Source organism: Patagioenas fasciata, chromosome 20 (assembly GCF_037038585.1).
Source record: "Patagioenas fasciata isolate bPatFas1 chromosome 20, bPatFas1.hap1, whole genome shotgun sequence".
Classification (NCBI taxonomy): Eukaryota; Metazoa; Chordata; class Aves; order Columbiformes; family Columbidae; genus Patagioenas; species Patagioenas fasciata.
The window spans coordinates 10,845,162-10,864,833 of NC_092539.1; the positions used below are offsets into that span (position 1 = coordinate 10,845,162).

At 42.3% G+C, this 19,672-nt stretch overlaps 1 protein-coding gene and 1 long non-coding RNA gene across 8 annotated transcripts in view; one reads left to right on the plus strand and one right to left on the minus strand.

The window, feature by feature from the left end:
- LHX2 (LIM homeobox 2) overlaps positions 1–19,672 on the plus strand; it is a 44,857-nt gene that overhangs the window by 8,618 nt on the left and 16,567 nt on the right. The window contains exons 1-2 of one of the 7 annotated variants that reach the window (XM_065854145.2): positions 4,876–5,298; positions 19,325–19,530. In XM_065854145.2, coding sequence (XP_065710217.1) covers positions 19,331–19,530 — 200 coding nt within the window. In that variant the 5' untranslated portion in view covers positions 4,876–5,298; positions 19,325–19,330. Of the gene's footprint in view, positions 1–4,875; positions 5,299–15,715; positions 16,654–16,674; positions 17,096–19,324; positions 19,531–19,672 lie in introns of those variants that run through there. The other 6 variants (XM_071817426.1, XM_065854141.2, XM_065854142.2 and 3 more) reach the window with 6 other exon arrangements.
- Positions 11,159–13,590, minus strand: LOC139829520 (uncharacterized). Its single transcript, XR_011742024.1, has 2 exons — positions 13,274–13,590; positions 11,159–12,754 (listed from the first exon to the last, which is right to left on the minus strand). It is a non-coding gene; the product is annotated as an uncharacterized lncRNA (long non-coding RNA).

Genomic DNA, 19,672 nt, shown 5'->3' on the forward strand with positions numbered 1-19,672 from the left:
TCCCTGAACACCAACCATCTATCTTGGGCCTCTTTACCTTCAAGCAGCCTTGCCCATGGGATTTCCCCCAGCAATTGCTTGAAAAGGCCAAAGTTTGCCTTGCTGAAATCCAGGGTTGCAATTCTGCTTCAGTTTTTCCTCTTCTGCAGGCTCTCCACACTCTTTTCCTGATCTCTGCATACATAGTGCATGTCATTCGGTTTCATAACCATGTGTGATCAGTGCTTCTGTTTTGAAAATATATTTTGCTTTAACAAAGTCCAGAGCACCTTACATATATATATACACACAAAGAAAAGGGTAGTTAAAATATTGAGCAAGCATAAAGTGATACATTGAGAAACCTGAATATTGAAGTATTCTCGCTACAGAAAAGGTAGAGCACAAGTAAAGCAAAAGCAACCTTCTTGTGCACTGGCCCCCCGGTGTGCTTTAGCTGTGACCTCAAGGAGCCACATCTAGATAGGAGAGGGAGTTCCCTTTCCAGGCCCATTCACTCGTAAGCTGCTCTGCAAAGTCTCCCAACATGGGGTCCAATTAGTGCCACTTGTATTGGTGAATTTTTTTTAGAGACCTGCTGAAAGCAACTGGAATAAGATTCTCAGATTAACTTTACACAAGCCACTATACAGCCCCAGAGCCCTGTATCATTTTCATTCAAGGTAGATTTTGACTGAGGTCAGTAAGAGTTTTTGACCAAGTAATGAAAGATCAGGTCCATCGTTTTGTTAATTTTTTACCATTACCTGGCTCCTACCTTGCTAGCCACTTTTCAGTCTGTATTTTTATTACCTTTTCTATAAATTAAAAATAGTAATATTTACTACTTCTGTTAGCTGATTATAGTTGTATCAGTAGAAAAGAGATAATATTTAATTTCTAGCATTACCCACCTGCCACTGAACTAGAAAAGCCCATATAAATCATTCCAAATGAGTGCCTTGAGAAATGTTGAGTCCCAACTTAAGCATTACAAGAGCTGGGAAGATGTAGAATAGAAACCCAATATAGGGTCCATCAGCTAGATTTTTTTATTTTAAAAAAAGGTTAATTATTAACAGAAGTCAAATCACACTTGCATGAGAAAAACAGAAGGGAAAAAAAACTTTCCTAGTAGTCATTCAACTCTGAATTCAGGTTGGGAAACCTTGTTGTCTGATGACCATTTTCTTTTGGTGTGACCCAAATCCAAGCTATACACAGAGGAAGAGAAAGGAAGAAGAAAACTGAGCTGAAGTTAGCCTCCTGCTCAGGGGCACTGGCTTGTCTTACCTGTTTCTTATCCATAGATAATAAAAAGTAAAATAAAAAGTATGTGTAATTCTCTGATATGCTTGAACTAGAGCATATTAGCTGTTAAACCATCACTGTATCATTTGGACTGACTGCTGTTTAAAATACGGTAGAAAGCATTAGCATTGTAAAACGTTGCCTGGCTATGTTACGATTCCAAGAGCAAGGCAGACATCCTTTGTGCCGATCAACATTTGAGGGGAATTATATTGTTTAGTAAATGGTTAAGAGAAAGGACAGATAACACTGTTCAAGAACATAATCATGTAGCTCAGTCTGACTAAACCTAACTAAGGACCACAGAATTGGGTCCACTGCTTGTATTTTATATCTATGCATAGCTGCTGTCTCATATCAGATGAAAAGGTAGCACTCAAAACTATTTTAAGAAAAATTGCTCCTTGCCATGTAAATTCATGCTCACCAACAATTACTCACAAGTGCCCCATTGGGGACACTGAAATAATTGAGTAAACAATTTAAAGGCTGAAGTAGAAAGTGTTGATTGCTCTAGCTTTGCTCACCAGGCTGCTGAGGCGCAGGACTCCTTGCCAGCATAGCAACATACCTGGAAATAACTGGAGCTCCCATTGCGTCCGCTGTAGTAAGCTGGGAAGGTTGGAAGTGGTGAATGGTGGAAAGACAATGAGTCTATGAACAGCTCTACTGCCAATCCATGCACAGTCCCCACTCTGTGGCTCTAGCAGAGGACTATAATCACTGCCTTGTACTAGTGTCAAACATACTATTTGGCATACATTATTTAACATATATTACTTAACACAATGCCAGCTTCATTGATCTGATATGAATCTACTACTTCTACCAGATTTTAAAACCACATGCTTCATATTTCTTAATTTCTGGGGTTTATCTCCCTTTCCCCCCTTTTTCTAATCTGTGACCTGCTGGTTGCTGAACAATCAAATAGTTTGTCACTGTTCCTGGCATGGCGTTTACAGGAGTTGCTCTATACCTGTGGCATTTGCATCTTCGCTTCCTCAAGCTGCACTGTGTAGCTCCGGTTGGCCCTGGAAGTGGCACCCAGTGTCCTCGGTGTCCCTGGCTGTCCCTGCTCGGGCAGCACCGCGGGCTGCGCGGGGCTGCGTGCGCTGCCTGCAGGACCCTCGCCGACGAGGCTGGATTTAATGAGCGCGTCTTCACTGACAGATTCATTATTTGTGTTCGGTCGCTTCAAGTCAAAACTGATTAGTTACACTTACTGCAGCAAAGATTTAATGATTTTATTGTTTATCTTCAATTTATTTTGATTAACATCTCCGTTCTTTTCATTGCAAGTGCAATTAGGTGTAATATAACAGCGACTACTTTAATTTTGCTGAAATTAAGATGAATAAGTGACGGATTATGGCACTTTGTTTAACAAATAAATCATACTTAAGAGGTCTGTATTAGTAATAAATGAAAAAACAGACAATCTAATTAAAATGCGTGGAGCTGATAGTTCAAGTTTCAAGAAATGCAATGAATTCTCATTTTAGAAATCAACTAGATTTAGGTGTAGTACTTGTTTAGTGACAATAAGATGACAGAAAGACACATTATTTTGTAAATCTTCCTAATTTCTTGTATTATGTTGGTAGAAGGAAGTACAAGCAGTGAAATGAAGGTGCACATTTAAATTTTTTTAGGAGCTAGAATTATTTAGTCAGGAAATACTGCAATTAAGGTACGGCTAAAAAAGAGACTGAGGGGCTGAAATGAGGAAAAAACTCATTAGTTCAATTCTCACATGTTCAGACTTCAGCATTTTCTGCAACAGATGAATATTCTCCAAGTCCCAGCCACAATTTTCCTTTAAGTTGATAAGATTCAATTCACTGCCACACAGCAAAAGCCTCCAGACACGTAAGATGGAAGAAAGAACTAACATGAAGAAAACTGAACTCAACAAACAGTGAGCAAATCAAGATTGCTCTATACAAGCATCCCCAAATCACGGGGCAAGTAGCAGGGCAGCAATCCTGGAGCCAGCGTACTGTGGGGGTCGGATGGGCTTAACTTCTGATTGAGGAAAACCAAGAGGAAAACGAACCCTTCAGAATCAGAAACTTTATCCCTCTGATGTTTAAAAGACCTTGTATTTGACAGGACAGCTTTGAAGATAAAGACGGAAGCACTCTCCAGCTACAGGCTGTTCAACACCCCACACTGCTATCTGCAATGCACTGCACTTCAGTTTTGCAGAGTTCAGTCACATTAGAAAGGAGATGGAGAGACATTTTTTAGTATATTTTGCTATATTTTTGATACTGCCGTATCTTGCCCAAGCTCTCTTTACAGAGCCTTGAAGAGCTCGTCTCCTACACATCTCCAGTGCCTTTCATTCCTTCCCACCACACTAGGTCAGAGCGGCCAGTTGCTCTTGGCTGGCCAACATGTAAATTCATTAATCAAAATGTACACTGACATCTGTGACCACACAGACAAGATATCTCTAAACTAAGAGGTTGCACTAAAGATGAGAGAGGACGAGGAGGGACTTCTCCCTTTTTCTTAATGTGCAATATTATTTTTCTTGTCTGTGGGAGGATTTTAATTCCATGGATTAAGGCTAGAGAGGGCTAAGAGAGAGCAATATATGCCCTGTTAGAACCTTATTTTGACTTTTTTCCCCCTTTATATTAGGGATAGGGGAGTGGGCAAGGAAGGAAGAGAGGAAGAAACGGAGAATGCGATTCTTAAGGTCACAAAACCTGCAAGAGAGTACTTTGTTCTTCCTAAACTTTTAAGTGCTCTTCTTGTGTTACTGTTTCTCTCTGTTTTGAAACATTGTTCAGATATTCAGCTGAAAGTCATTGTTAAAGGAAGTATTTATTATCATTTAGTAGCAATTCTGTGTTTTTCTACCTTAGGCCTTTATCACTACACACTCCTTAAAATACGAGAATTTCAATGGCAATGCAAATTTGTTCCAGCTAAGGATCTGCCTCATAGCTTTAAAAAGGACTTTAAAATTGTATTTTAACAAATGTCCGCAAAAAAAGATAATTGAAAAATAATCCCTGTCCTATGGGTGTAGTGGAAGAAAATTACTGAAGCCAGTTTTAGTAGTGTAAAATAAATAAAGGGAAGGAGGGAGTGAAGTGAGCAGCTTCTAAGGCCTACTTTCTTTGTCCCTGATTGTATTGATCAGATCTATTAATTACATTAAAACAGGGAGCTCTTCCTACTTGTGTAAATCAAATAAATAAATGAACGGAGATCTTTTTAACTAGGCACTATATAAACTGGTTTACAAGTGCTTCTGTGTGTCACAATCCCCCTTCTAATATTAGTTTTCAATATGTAATAAATAGATGGTAGGTAAAAGCAGAGCAAGAGGCAGACAGAGCAGAGATGATGCTAATGACCAGCTGAAGGCTGAGGAGCAGCCCCGCGGAGCAGCCCAGCATCAGCTGAGCGTCGCGCAGCAGCGGCAGCGGAGCCGGGGGAGGCTGAGCAGGGGCTGGCGAGCCCCAGACTGGCAGCATCATTGGCTTGAGCGGGCCGTGATTGATTTGTCACCAGAGGCCCATTTGACTGGGCGAAAAGCCCTTCTGATCTCAATCCCTCTCTGCTTCCTTACCTCTGCTGTCCCTTTTTCCTTCGCGGCATTTTGAGGCTGGCACAGCAGCTGGGCAAGGGGCTCAAGTTGGGGCTGACACAGAGCACAAGGGTTGAAGGTCACTGCCGCTGAAACTCTGTAAGGACTGCCAAGGGAGATCCAGCTCGTCGTACTTGTCACTTTCTATCTTGCCTTTAGGACTTCAGAGGTTTACAAAGCCCCAGATACACATCCACACAAACACACCAACACACCATTCCCCAAACAGAGACACACAACCAAAGCCTCTCTCTCCTTGCTTTTCCTCTGCCTCTCTCGCACACACTCGCGCACACACACACGCACTCTCTCTCTCCCCACCCCTTCCACCTTCCTGTTATCTGTGGCTGGGAGAAACCTCTAGATCTACAAATATTAATTACAAAGGACAACGAAAGGTAAGAAGGCGTCAATTATCCAAAGGTGTCGTGATGTTATTTCAAGTCAATTGCAAATGTGTGAGGGGGAAGATTTCGCCCCAGTGATTCCTGTCTGCTTGGCTGGTGGGAACCGGAGCCGATTCCCTCCCAGAACTGCTGCAGCTATGCCTTAAACCACACACTTTCCAGCAGGAGCCATCAGCATGGGCCTTTCTGAATTCTCTCTTTATTTCATTCATTAAAAGCATTAGGCGAGTTGGAATTTGTATGAAAAGGATCCTATGGGAATACTGTCTCCAGGGTAGGTATTTTCATGACTTTCCACATCCTGGGGCTCTCTCTGTATCTCTTCTCTTTCTCTTTCTCTCTTCTGTTAGATGGAGCTTTAAAGGAGGCTGCCCTCGTCTTCCAACTGATCTGGGGAAAGGAAATGCTCTGAGCTGCATATATTGAGTGACAAAATATTTTATTTCTTTTATAAAGTGGCAATTACTAAGAAATTGTGAGATCTTTCCTGCTTAATTTTGTTAATGGGCTTTGTTATTATCATTCTTATTCCTAGCTGTTTTCAGGGTTTTCTCACACAAGAGCTTTTAATGACAATTGCCTTCATTATCCAAAAAGAAAGAGATAGCAGACTGGACAACAGCAAAATAATATTAACCAAACAAAGGCAGACTTTAAATTTAATGGGCTGTTGTGTTCCCATAAAAGCAGGACAATCTCAATACTCTAGCTCATTGCACTTGGCAAAAGAACGTGGCATCAGTTTTTTAACTTTAAAATAGTTTAATGAACACGAATGGAGAAATAATTTTTCTGTGTATTTAGCAGTCTATAAAGAAGAGAGAATGCTTTAACTTTGATCGCCACAATTAGTTCCCTGGGTATCTAGAGGGGAACAGGGCAGCCCTGGGAGCCTCAGTTCTTTGGATACAAAAGCATTTAGATCGCTTTAGAGCAGTTAATCCTGAGACTGGCTAGGGTCCCTTTTGTTTTCTAACTCCATTGTGGGTTTTGTTCAGTTTTTTCTATTCGCATGATTGACTGCCCAATGGATGCTAATTATCCAAATGTCGCTTCTGTCCTTTGAGTGACTTTCTATGTATTATGGGCAACTGTCATGCATTCTGTCATTCTATATCATATTACATGTATTATCATATGAAAATGGTACTCTGCATAAAGGAAGGTGTCTGAACCAGCAGATGCTGCAGATATTTAGAGGACTTGCCTAATTTGGATGGATTTTCTATAGAAAAAATGGTCAGAAAGCATATAGGGGAGACTCAGAAATTGGAAGTTGATCAGGTAATTATTTTTGTCCTTTTGCTGTTTACATGATAGTGTACGAAGCATTAACTGTCTCTGCTGCTGAAATCTGCAGCCACCTTCCTCCTCCCGAACCAGGCAACCCGTCTGTATTTATTAGAGTATGACAGCTTAAGCTAATTAAACTGATACCTGTCTAAAATAATAAGCCTGGAAAGTTAGAATAAACATTATGATCATAAGCAGAAAAGGCAGCTATACAAATGTAGCATCAGTGTTCTAGCTTAATGATAATCTGAAATTCCTGTATGAAAAACATTGGACATGGTATCACAAACAATAATGAAGTTCTGCACAGACATTTCCACTGTAAATATTTTTTACTCAGATCTTCATCTCTTTACATGATATTAATAGGGCTGAGGGCTAACACAGCTGTGAACTTGCAGATTTTTTTATTTTATACATATGTGAACATGTATTTGAAAGGATATCAAGGGAAAAGCTTTTACTACAATTTTTCCACTAAAATAAACTTAACACACCTCAGTGTAATGTACATGCCAACACTTAACAGGAATGCAAGATTTATAACGACAGGGCTTTTTAGATTTGCACTCTGGGGTCCACTGAATCCATAGGCACATCCAGAGTTTCCTCTCCTAAAATGTCAGGATAGTGGTTTATATTTGCCATTGGTATGAGCTACTGTGGATATATAAGGCTAAAATCCATGATCTCGAGCTTCATGAAATATATGTGCAATAAGTTTTCATTAATGGCAAAGCTAAATCATGGGAAATATGTACTTTATGAAACAACAAAAAGGTACCATAGAAAGACTTGCTCTGCTGCATCAAGGTGCTTTGAAATTTTACAATGATCAAATATACATGATCAAGCTGTGCTTGTTAGGGTATGCGGGGCTCAAAACGGTCAATGAGTATCGATCAGGCTGTTAAGTATTTGTTCAAGATTCTTTATATCCCAAAAGATTCAGAGAAATGAACAGTGAAAAATTGCATTGGAGTTCACCTTTGTTTGAGATTGATGTATCAAAACAGAGCATCCATTTGCCAAATCTATTGGAAAAACCTGTAGTAAATGATGACATAAGGACTGCAAGTATAGAGATTAATATTTCCTTTTTTTGAATTATATTTGTAAAATTATAAGTTCTAATGAAAAAATAGAGAGAGTCTTTGTAGACCGTGCATCGTGAATTATTGATAAGAGCAGATTTACACAGCAAAAGCAGAGACACAATCATAGCTTGTCAGTTGACCTTTACATTTTACCTTACGTTTTGCTCATGCCAAAATTTTTGTAACTGAAGTTGCAGTAACGGTGACGTGAGAGAATCCAGAGGGGAAAATGGAAATTCCTGCTACTCTTACAAAACCAAAAATCTTACTGAGGTGCAGTTACTGGGTTTTGGCAACTGAATAATTATTACTTATTAATTATATACTTTACCTGATTTCATTATGCTGTAGATTACATAAATTCACAAAATCTTTCCTGAACACAGAAATCTCTTAAGATAAACTGACTACACATTAAAGAAAACTCCTGAACACAAAGAATTATTTCTGCGGATATTTGCCTCTAAAAACTGGTAACATGTCTGTGTCTGAATCTACAAATAAACACACACACAGATGTTCATTCACACACACAGCCACATATAGTCATCTCTCTTATACATATTTATATAAACAAATTTACATACTGCATCTTTTGCAAATCTTAAAAGCAGCAATCCTTATTTTGTGTCTCATTTCAAGATGTCAATTCCCTTACAATTACTGGATATTTTTCCAAATGAGAATTACATTGAAAATAATCAGCCACACTTACAGAAAAAGTTTGCAAAGTATAAAATTGGCAAAATGTCCCTGATTGGCTGGAAATGCCCCTTCATCTTATTGTGTCTGACCTGCCACTTAATTAATCTGTTCTTGTCTGCGAGCGGACAGCGTTACAGATAAGAGCACAGTGAGCAAAGGCCACACTCTTGGAAAGTTGAGAATGTATTCAGCTTTTTTATATAAAATAATTTTGCTTAACTATATTTGTAAGATTTCATCATGCCTGTTTCAATTTGCACCCTGTCCGATTTCTGCCTTTTGCCAACACTTTCATGGAAGCTTCCGGTGCGTCCCCTGCTCCTGGCTGCCCTGCCCAGGGTGGCGCTGCCCTACCCAGGCTGGTGCTGCTGCCCTGCCCAGGCTGGGACTGCCCTGCCCAGGCTGGGACTGCCCTGCCCAGGCTGGCGCTGCTGCCCTGCCCAGGCTGGTGCTGCTTCCCTACCCAGGCTGGCACTGCCCAGCCCTGGCTGGCACTGCTGCCCTGCCCAGGCCGGCACTGCTGCCCCGGCTGCCATACCTGCTCTCTGCGCTGTGGATCGTTTTCAGAGCCATGCGCGGGGCATTCAGGTAGTCCAGAGAAGGGTTGAGAGTGACAAAATATTGACTGGATTGGGTATTCACTTATGAAGGATGACGTTAGTGCCACAAAAATCCCTGTGATGTACAGGGAATAGTTAATTAATTAAAGGACCTGCTAATTGCTACTTGAGGTACTGTGCAGAGATGATGAAGAGTGCTCGGTACAGGGTTAGGTTCTCAGTTTGGAGGAACATTTTCATTTAAAAGATTTCTTTAAAGTACATCCTAATTTTTTAAATGCTTTTTCAGGTTACTGTATCTAGTTCAGACTCAAGTGTTCAATTGAGCTTCAATTAATTATAATATATAGTCAGGGTTCTTTAGCTGGGATAGATTGATGGAGAAGCTTTGTTTCATTTGGTGCAGGTGGCACTGTTTAATAAGCACGGGAGAGAGTGACTAATGTAGTGTTTGCAAAGAGAAATAAATGCAAAATAGAGAGGTGCAATTAGATCAGCCCAGCAAAATAAAGGATAAATATTAAATGGTCAGGTATCTTGCAAATATCAAATAAAATAGTAATAAGTATCTCATTGGAAACTGCCATTTTAATTTATGAATACTTAAAAGCACTGCTTTAAAATAAATCTAGTGAGCAAGTCTTCTGCCTTCATTAGGCAGGCACGTTTCAGTATGGGGAGAACGCCAGACTTCGAATTTTCAGACTCCCTGTATTATTTTTCTTATAGTGAAGTATAAATAGGACTCTAAATTTAAAATAGAAACACGAGAACTTAAAAAACACATTTCTAAATTGTATTATAAAATACCTTAACCTTTGGCATTCTTTTCCTAAATTGGAGCGATGTTGAATTGGAGAAAAATTACCCCATGGAAAATTAATCTGTGAAGACTTGTAAATCACTATCAATAACTGACTAGCAAATGAGGGGCTGTGTGCTTCTCATGCATGCACTGAAGAGAAAATAAAGTTGTGGAAGACTACTGAAAAGAACAACACAATCGTGAATAAAAAAGCCCTTGAGAATTGCACACACACAAAATGTAAACAAGTATGTACTCCTGAAAACAGCAAATAAGGAGAAAAGGAGAAATGTTATTTCACTTAAGAAGTATCTGTAAGCTACTTAACAAAAGAATGTGAATGTATTAGGCATTTCAGCAACACTTCTGCATCTAAAAATTTCAGCTGTAGACAGATTTTCCACAGACGATTCCCCCCTACTGCTAACCTCTTAAATATACCTATAAAATACAAAATGTTCCCAATCACCTCCAATAAAGGAAGCTTCCTTACATTAAACGCATCTAATATTTGTGTTAGAAATCTGAAGTGCTTTCTGATGTGGTTAAATTCACAAAGAAATGTGGTTGTAGAACAGAAAGGAATGTATTGAGCACATCACTGAATATTTGCAGATGGATACAGAGCTGGGGAACTTTACTTATAAAACATGGAATTAATCGGATTCTTAGCCTCTGATCATTCAAAAGAGGCAATACTATTGGGCTCTTTCTCTACAAACCTTAGTTTTGTTCTGTGGCCGTGTTTACCCAATCCACGATACACCCAATCAGGGCCGGCAAACCTCCAGGATTGGCTGATCCTGCACTTGTAAAACGTTTACGAGGAGCGTTTGCCCGGCCATGCGGCCCCGGCCGCGCTGGCAGCGGAGCGGCCGCGGCTGCACCCGCAGCGGGCAGCCCAGCGCCGGCCTCGGGCGCCGGCACAAAGGAGCTTCACCAGGAACACCCTTCCCACTCGGGGAGAAAGTGTCCACTCCCACTACAAACGTGTTCCTACAAAGAACCTCATTACGCTTGCTCAAGCTCTAACTGTAGAGCAAAAAGATGAGTTGGTAGTAAATGGATTTTTACAATTACTAAGAAGCAACCACACTACTGGATGCAAAGAGAGACATTTTTTGCAATCTCTGCCATATTCTGTGTGTGAAGTTTACTCCATTGCAAGTAACTACCACTGCACAATATGTAAAAATTATTCTATTTAAATTATTTACTATGGTGGATGCTGAAGTCAACCAATGAGATCTAAAATCTATATTCCCCAAAAGAAAACTCTGAAGCTATCTCAAATATATAGCTACTGACCTTCAAAATCGTATTTTCTTTACCAAATCACTGTAATAAAAATGAACATTTTGTCATCACTTCAGGAAACTGTGCCAAACACCTTAAAACACATGTCACATGCCAACTTTACTTCATTTTTTCTCCTCAGGGAATAGATACATCTGGAATCATAATCACAGATAAAAACCTTGACAAAATTGCACATGAGCCCAGCCCTTCTCTCCAACACCTACCTTTTCATAACATTTAATACAATATTAATATCGGTTACTAAAAAGGCTTCCAACCTTTACATTTCTGACATAACATGTTCAAACCCATATTTCACACTTCTTGTTCTGTTTTAAGTTCAGTGGATTTAACAGGACTCTGGAGAGAAGATCATGTGGTTGAAGATTTCCCTCCCTCTTTGACACCCGTGGAGGCAGTTTTGGAATTGTTTAAATAGCTGTGGCTGTATAAACTGAAATACGTGGGATCACGGGCATCTCGTGTCTCGCTCACATCTATAGATCCGTGCTTGTATTTTTATCTGAAATCTATTGCTTGTACCAGTGACAAACAATTTCAGCACAACATCTGGGCAAAACATTCTGAATATTTTCCTTTTAAACAGTATTATTTCTCTCTCCTGCGCATTCCTGGTTTACCAGACAAATACAATTAGCTGATGTTATATAAGAATATTATTTGGTCTTTTTTATCTATGATTGACAGTTTTTCAAATCAAAATAAAGCACATTCTTAGTCGATCATCTTCTTGAAAGTGCGCTGTTTTAAGCTCGGTTTGCTTCGGAGGCAGCTGGAGATCTTGTTCAATGGGGTAAATGGTGAAATTATAGAGCAACAGATTCCATACTCTCCCCAAAATGCTCGGCTTAGGTAATATTTAATAGCTAATTCCTGGACTGATATTTTTACTGCATGCTTTTATAAAACATTCATCAGCTGGTATTGCAAAGAAATGGAATTTGAGAACTTTGCAAATTCTCATTTATTATTGTGTTTGTAATTAATACCATGCTGGAAGTACCTCAGGCAGCTCACTGTATGGCTTTGTTCATGTCAGAATGGTGAGAGCAGCCTCTTTTTGTTACATATTTAACAGCTTTGAAAGACATTTTTTTAAACAGCAAATGTACTAGACAGCTTTAAAGCAGAGGACATTAAATAGGTTGCCAATTATTCATTCAGCAGCTCTATGTGCATCAAAAAAATGCATACCACCAAATTTTCCTGAGACAAACCACTTAAATTTCCTGTGACTCACGCACCATTTTTGCGCTAACTGGCTAAGGACAGCAATCATTTAGGAAAAGAAACAGATACAAAATGTTTCTTGTCCTGGAATACTGAGGAAAAAAATTACAAACATGTTCATTTACAGTTAGGGGACAACATTTGTGACAAGAAATGTCCTATTTTTAAACTGAGCAGTGTTTCTTAATAAGATTATTTCATTATTCCCTTTCACTTTAAAATCGCCCACAGTGTCTAACGGGTATATAAGAAGTGCAAGAAGTGCTGTATGAATGGAGTAATGATTCCCCCGAATCATTTCAAGTCAGCCCATAGAGCAACCGAACGTGGAGCAGGCGAGTCCGTCTGCGGCAGCGCAGGAGATGCAGAGCCGGGCTGAGCTCCTCTTGCTGACAAGAAGCAAACTGTCTCACGTTTTAGGAGAACAACATCATTGGCTATAAAAATGAAGAAGAGACAAAATAAATAAAACCAGTTAGTGTTGTAGTTAACTTGCAAATCAAGTAAATCTGTTGGTACAGTATTTTAGAAATAAATGGTAACAGCATCACACCAAACACACATTTCTGAACATATAAGCGTTGTGATTTTGATTTAATGGTATATCAGCGTCAACTATTGCTTCCTTTGCTGGTACACACTTCCTGATGCCTACTGTGAAGGGTGCCCATATTTACAACTGAGTAAGATGATTAATTACACCTTGTCAATCACGGTGCATGAAGACATAACACCACAGCAGACAATGAAGAAGATGCCTGAAGCTACAATTACATTTTAATTCATAGTTTATTGTATGTTCCCATATATTGCAGTCTAATAACCGTAGGGGCATCGAAAACATATGAGATATCAATCACTCTGCCCCCTGGTCTTTCATGTTTAGGTTATTCCACAGCCTTTAAATTACCATAACTAGTTACTTATTTGCTAAGCTTTCTTCTCTTCTCTCTTACCTTTTGCTTCCATGTATCTTTTATTCTTAGTACCTTTATCCAACAGCTCTAAGTATTTGACGGAAGTTTGTAGCTCACTTAAAATCTGTAACAGACAACCTGAAACCCAGCAATTAGCAAAGACAGCTTAGACTTGTGTTCCTTTGTTGAAGGAGGCGTTGAATCTTTTGTTCTGATTTAGTCACGGTAGCTGGGTGGAAGCTGGTACCTCATTATGTGGTTGGTCTGTTTGTCTGGTAGGTAGCAGATGGTACTGGAGATGACGTTACCAAGAGAGGCAGGGTAGAGAAACTCAAGACCTGTGATTTGTTCACCTGTCACCTATAACAAAATACAGGTTAAAAGACTTTATTATTAGCTGCACCATTTTTAAACGAAAAAACTCTCGTTTCAAATGAGTCCGTGTTTGATTCTAAAGATTATTTTGTGATAGCGATTTTTTGTTGCTCATTATTCAAGAATATCCTGGATTTTATTCTGAACAATGTAAATGTCATTCATGTGTCAGTGTGTACATTAGCAGTTTTGTGTTTACATTCTGTTACTCTCCTTGTGTTTTGGTAGCAAGGGTTGGATGTCTTCTTGTGTTTGTATATCCATTAAGAAGATAATCAGAGATAGCCTGTGAACTGGAGGTCATGCCATACCTTTTTAACATGTTACTGGTAGTATTGGTTCCAACCACTTTGGCAATACTGTTACATAAAATAGTGTGTTTTGGCTCCATTAAATACATAAATGCTTAAATAATCAGCAATGTCAGATAGAGTGTACGAATCCATGAGCTTTCTTAACTACAAAATGTACATAATCAATTATGTGATAGGGAATTAAACTGGTATTAAAGCCTGTAAGGGTAGTACAGTATGTAGCTGTAGATAAGGACACGCACAGAGAACTGCTCGAGTACAACCCCACGGTGTTCCCCAGTGGGGTATGTGCTGTCGTGAGCAGTGTTCCACACCTCTGCCACGGGAGGCAAATCTCCCATCGCAGACAGTATCTGAAACGTCTTGCAATTTAACCGAGGAAGAGAAAGTTTATTTTATCGAGATCAATACTATACAGCCCCACTAACCCTGGTGCAGAATTCTGATTGAATTAAACCACCAACTGCCATTGTTTCCAAGGTCTGATTTTAGGACAGTCTTTGGGTAGTTCCCACAGATGACAAATGACCTTGTATTCTGTCCGCTTTCTTGAGGGGTCTTGTGGCCATTTCATATGCATTTCTACCAGAGACACTTTGTTCTCTGTGATGTGCAAATGTATTTAACTACTCAGAGCACTCCCAACAGAAAGATTATAAAATCCTAGATTATTTTAAGAAGGGAACACATAAAACCAGCAAAGTTTGGCAATCAATGAAGTCATCCCGATTTTAGCGAGGACAGCCCTAACTGTACTACACCCGTAAGAGGCAAATCACTGGGTCAGAAAACAACACCGAACAGCAACATGCAAAGTGATGTAATAATCTACAGTCATGGATTAAGCAGCGAGTCTCATGATCTCAGATGTGCGTTCAGATTTACTTTCCATTGTGCTACCTTTTCTAATATAATAAGAAGTGTGATATTTGACATCTTTAATACTAATTAGTCCTTCTTTACTACCCACCTTCTGGATAAATATTTAGACATCACCAACAGTTTCACTTGTGTACAATTTGTCTTTTCCGGAGACTTCCTGAAGCTTCTCCTCAAGTTCAGAGACCTTCCTGGCCTGGGTTTCTTGCAGAGCACTTGGTTATCAGAGAAGTGAGAGGCCTCGCTCAGTGAAAGGCTTCACAAACTTGAGTGACACGGATGATTATACTGGAATGGCGAATATTTTTCATAATGAGTGTTGTTGGGTGCATTCAATTAGCAATACGTTTGGGGTATCATGATCTGGGAGTGTAAACAAACTTTTGACCCCCTTCTTCTCCCGCACTGGAGGCATTTTCCCGAGAGCCTCTTTGTTGCTCCGAGGCCGGGCCCGTCGCTGGCTGCCACCGGGCGCCAAGCGCAAACCCCCGACGGGCGGCGGTGCCGCCCCGGCCTTCAGCACCCGCCTCAGGCACTCCCGAGGCCACGGAGCGTCCGCGCTGCGCCGGGGCCCAGGACGCGGCAGCGCTCCGGTGCCCGACCGGCCGGGGCGCGGGGCCGGCCGGGCGGGCTCGGCGGGCAGTGCGGGCGGGCAGGCCGGGCCGAGCCCCGCGCCGCTCCGCGCTACCAGCCCCGAGCACATGCCGGCGGGCCCGGGCGCGGCGGCAGCCAATGGCGGCGGGGCAGGACATGATGTCAGAGGGGCTGTAGAAAAGGCGCGGAGCCTCGCGCGGCGCCCGGGCTGCAGTCGCGCCGCTCGCAGCACCGCTCGCAGCGCCGCTCAGCTCCGGGCGGCGGCTCCGGCCCCGCCGCTGCGCGTCCCCCCCGCCGCGCTGCCCCCCCGCCGCGCGGCCGCCCCGCCAGCAGCCGCCCCGGTCCCCGCCGCTTTAAGGAGAGAGGGGGGCCGCTGAGTGCCCGTCCCATCTGGTGCCCATCCAACTCTTCTTCCTTCCCCTTGGCTCTTTCTTTTCCCAATGAGCTCCAGCGGGCTGGGGGAGGAGCGGGGGAAGGAGCAAACTTTGCCCCTGAGCTGCTGCCGGTGCCAGCCCTCTGGACTGTGAGTGCGTACGGTGGGCATCCGCCCCATCCTCCTTGCAGCACCAGCCTTCTCTCCGCCTGCTGCAGCCTCCCTCTCCCTTGCTTTCCTCCTCCAAATTTCGCACAGTACGATGTAAGGGGCTTGTCGTTATTATTTTTTTTAATTTATTTCTCACCGAAGATGGTTTCATTTTTTATATTTCTATTACTTATTAATCCCTCCCAACCGTAAAGCTGCCCAGCCTTCAGCCAGCTGGGCCAGAGCATAACGCCTGGGACTGCACCTGGGGCAATGAGCCCGGCACTGAAGAAGCCTCCTAGAGGGATGTGCTGGGGCCGCGCAGCAGACTAGATCCAAGCCCCGAAGCTTACACCACCAGTTATCCCCCCTCTCTCATCCCCTCCGCCCGCCTTTTCTGCACCCCAGCCCCTCGAAACTTCGGATCAGTGCCTGCGCTGCGCTCCGACGATCTTTGCCGGGGTGAAAAACCCGGAGCCGAAGGAGAGACGGGACGGCCGTGCTAGATGCATGGGGGAGGGCTCCGGTTAATGCAAGTTCTGGGCTCCTGCAGGGACCCCGACAACTGTCAGCAGGAGCCGCCGCTCGGGGCATCCTCCTCTGCTTCCTCAGCGATGCTTTTCCACAGCCTGTCCGGCTCGGAGATGCACGGGGTCATCGACGAGATGGATCGAAGAACCAAAAGCGAAGCACCGGCCATCAGCTCGGCTATAGACAGGGGAGAGACCGAAACGGTAGGAGCGAAGGAATGGGGGAGTCATTCAATCCCCTGAACATAACAAACCCCTCAAAGATACAGCTTTTCCCTAAAATAACAGATCGGGGGGAAACGTATGCAAAATGCTAAATGAGAAGAAAATTAAGCATAAAGGCACCCCTAAAGATTAAATAAAACCGTGGGGAAAGGCATGAAACTGTTAATTATTAATAATATGCATAGTAATAGTAATGCTTGGTGAAACGAACAGTACTGCTCTTGCGAGAAAACGGAAAGATAGACCAGCCTTTTGGTAGCGTCCAACAACTCCTTCCCTTCCCCCAGCCTGTCCGGCCTTCCAAAGTTTTTGGGAAGAGCAAAGTATGCTTTTGTACAGATAACATTGTGGCACAGCGAATTTTTTGTCTGCAGAATGGATACACAAACACCAAAGAATCCAATTCTGTGTTATTTCTCAGGTAGGATGTCTACACTGAGGTGGAATTTATAGCATTTATTTTTTTTTTAAATGTGATTTTAAAAAATATTTTTAGTATATATGAACACCGAGTTTGCAAACATGGCAAACGGAACTAGAAGATACGTTTCAGAGAGACGGATGGATGCACATTTTTCGAACTTTCTCACTTTTAATCTTATATCTGCTGATGCGTAGCACTTTTATATTAATACGTTTAGATAATAAAAAGACGCATCCTTCTAACGGGCGTTAAGCTAGCGAGGTGGAAGAGATTTTTGAAGTGTGCTAACTGATTCAACATTTTGTGTATACTACTTTTTTGTTACAAAATGATAATTCTGAAGTGAAATTATCCCGTACTCGGGTTAAATGCTGTCTTGTAAGCTGATACAGGCATATGCAAGAAAGATATCTGTTCTCGGTTTTTGATACTTCATCCGTAAGTGTTATTTCTCTTAATGCTACGTAGAAATTTACTTAAAGGTGACAGTGAGAGTATTTAATCCTGAAATAGTGTCTGAAAAACACCCTTTATATTATAAAGGTGGAACGTGATTTCTAATCTAAACGGGTTTGGTTTTCTTTGGAAAAAGTTATTATTTCTCCGTGCAATTAAACAATATCAAATGACCTTTTTTCTGGAATAAATATTGTGGCATGATACCTTCATATATCTATATATAATGTATATGCATACACATGCGTGTGTAACAAATAGTGGGACAGAATACTGCATCGTTAGGTACCATTTCTGGAACTCAGAATATTTTTCGTTACCGGCAAAGCAAAGCAGAAAAATCGTATTTAATTTAAAGTGGATTTACAAGAAACTACTTTGGTTATAAACCGATTCCTGATCGGAGTTCAGTTAGTGCCTGGAAGAAATAAGCTGTCGATGGGCTGGTGTGGCAAACATGAAATGCAGTGCCCTCATTTTATTGATCTCTACTTCTGATAGCGGGGATGGTGGAGCGCGAACAGCTCATGGCGGTGGGATTTGGTGATTTGTGCAAGGACTGCGTGAAAGCAGCCAGTCCGGCATGTGCTGAGAAAAATAGCTGTAGTTTCTTTCGATTCTTCCCTATTCTCACTCTTTGCTTTTTGCTTTGCTCAAGGACTTAAGGCTCTAGAGGAGGTAAAAGTAAACAAACAACTTCTCCGCTCCGAATCAAAACGAACCGCGTGTTTGTCACAACTGTACAAAAACAATGATGTTTGTGTTTCCCTTGCACAAGAACAACTGCGCGGTGAGCGGCGTGCGGAGCGGGCCGGGGCAGTGCGGACCGCAGCGCGCTGCCGGCGCTGCCGCAACCCGCTCGCTCGGAGCCTCCTGCACCGCGATTTGCAGCTGGGGCTAAAATAAATCCGAGTGCTTCGACAGCTTCCGATATTTTTCTGTCTTTGTTTTTTTTAGTAGTAGCTGGCAGAATATATATTTATTTGTTTTTTGCAGGATTTCGATTGGATTGCGATTTGACACTAAACTATTAAATTATATAGGGGTTACATTTAGTTTTATTGGTTCCAAGTTTATCCCAGCATAATCTAAAGTGTTCTGTTGTTTTTTTCCCCGCTTTCTTTCCTACACATTTCCCAGTATTTCGTTTTCCTGATAAAACATTCTGCACGTCGGGTTTAGGAATGTATGTCTCCTCCACAGTTTTCTTTACTGATGGCTTTAGTGCTTTGGGTGGCAGCAGATTTGAATCCGTGCTGTTTGGAACCAGCTTGCAGGGAGAGCTGTGGCTGTAGCGCTGTGACTACTGGGGGGTTTGATCGTAATTCACTCGGAATTTTATAGCTGGGAAAATACACACATAGACACGCTCCACATACACGCACTCACAGAGCATTAACTGTGCAGACTCTCGGTATATCCGTATTAATAAATTTTAAAATTAGCTATCTGCGATTTCCCTATTCTGTGATTATTGAACAGCATTTTTCTTGTTTTGGGACTGGAAAGCCCCCCCCAAAAAATCCTGGGTCTTCTCCGGACGCCTTCCACATAACCCAGGGTGTTTTTCTCCTTCTCTCGCCCTCCTCCTCCGGGAAGGTGGGATACGGCGGGACCCCGGGGACCCCCCGCTCCTCTGCCCCGCTCCGCTCTGCCGAGCCCGGCAAGGAGGAGGAGAAGGCGGCCCCGGCCGGGCAGGGGGAGGGGGGAGCCCAGCAGTGCACAAGAGTTTCTCCCTCTCGCTAACGGTCTGTAATTGTTTTCTCCCAGCAGACCATGCCTTCCATCAGCAGTGACCGGGCTGCCCTATGCGCCGGCTGCGGGGGGAAAATCTCCGACCGTTATTACCTCCTGGCTGTGGATAAACAGTGGCATATGCGCTGCCTGAAGTGCTGTGAATGTAAACTCAACCTGGAGTCCGAGCTCACCTGCTTCAGCAAAGACGGCAGCATTTACTGCAAGGAGGATTACTACAGGTACAGCCTGCCCTCAGCCACCAGCCTGGGCTGGGGGGACCTGCTCGCGGCCCCCACGCTAAGCAAACGCCGTCCCGAAGGGACTGCGGAGGAGATCCGTGGGCACACGGTTCCATTGGGACAGGCTGTGGGCTTCTGAAAC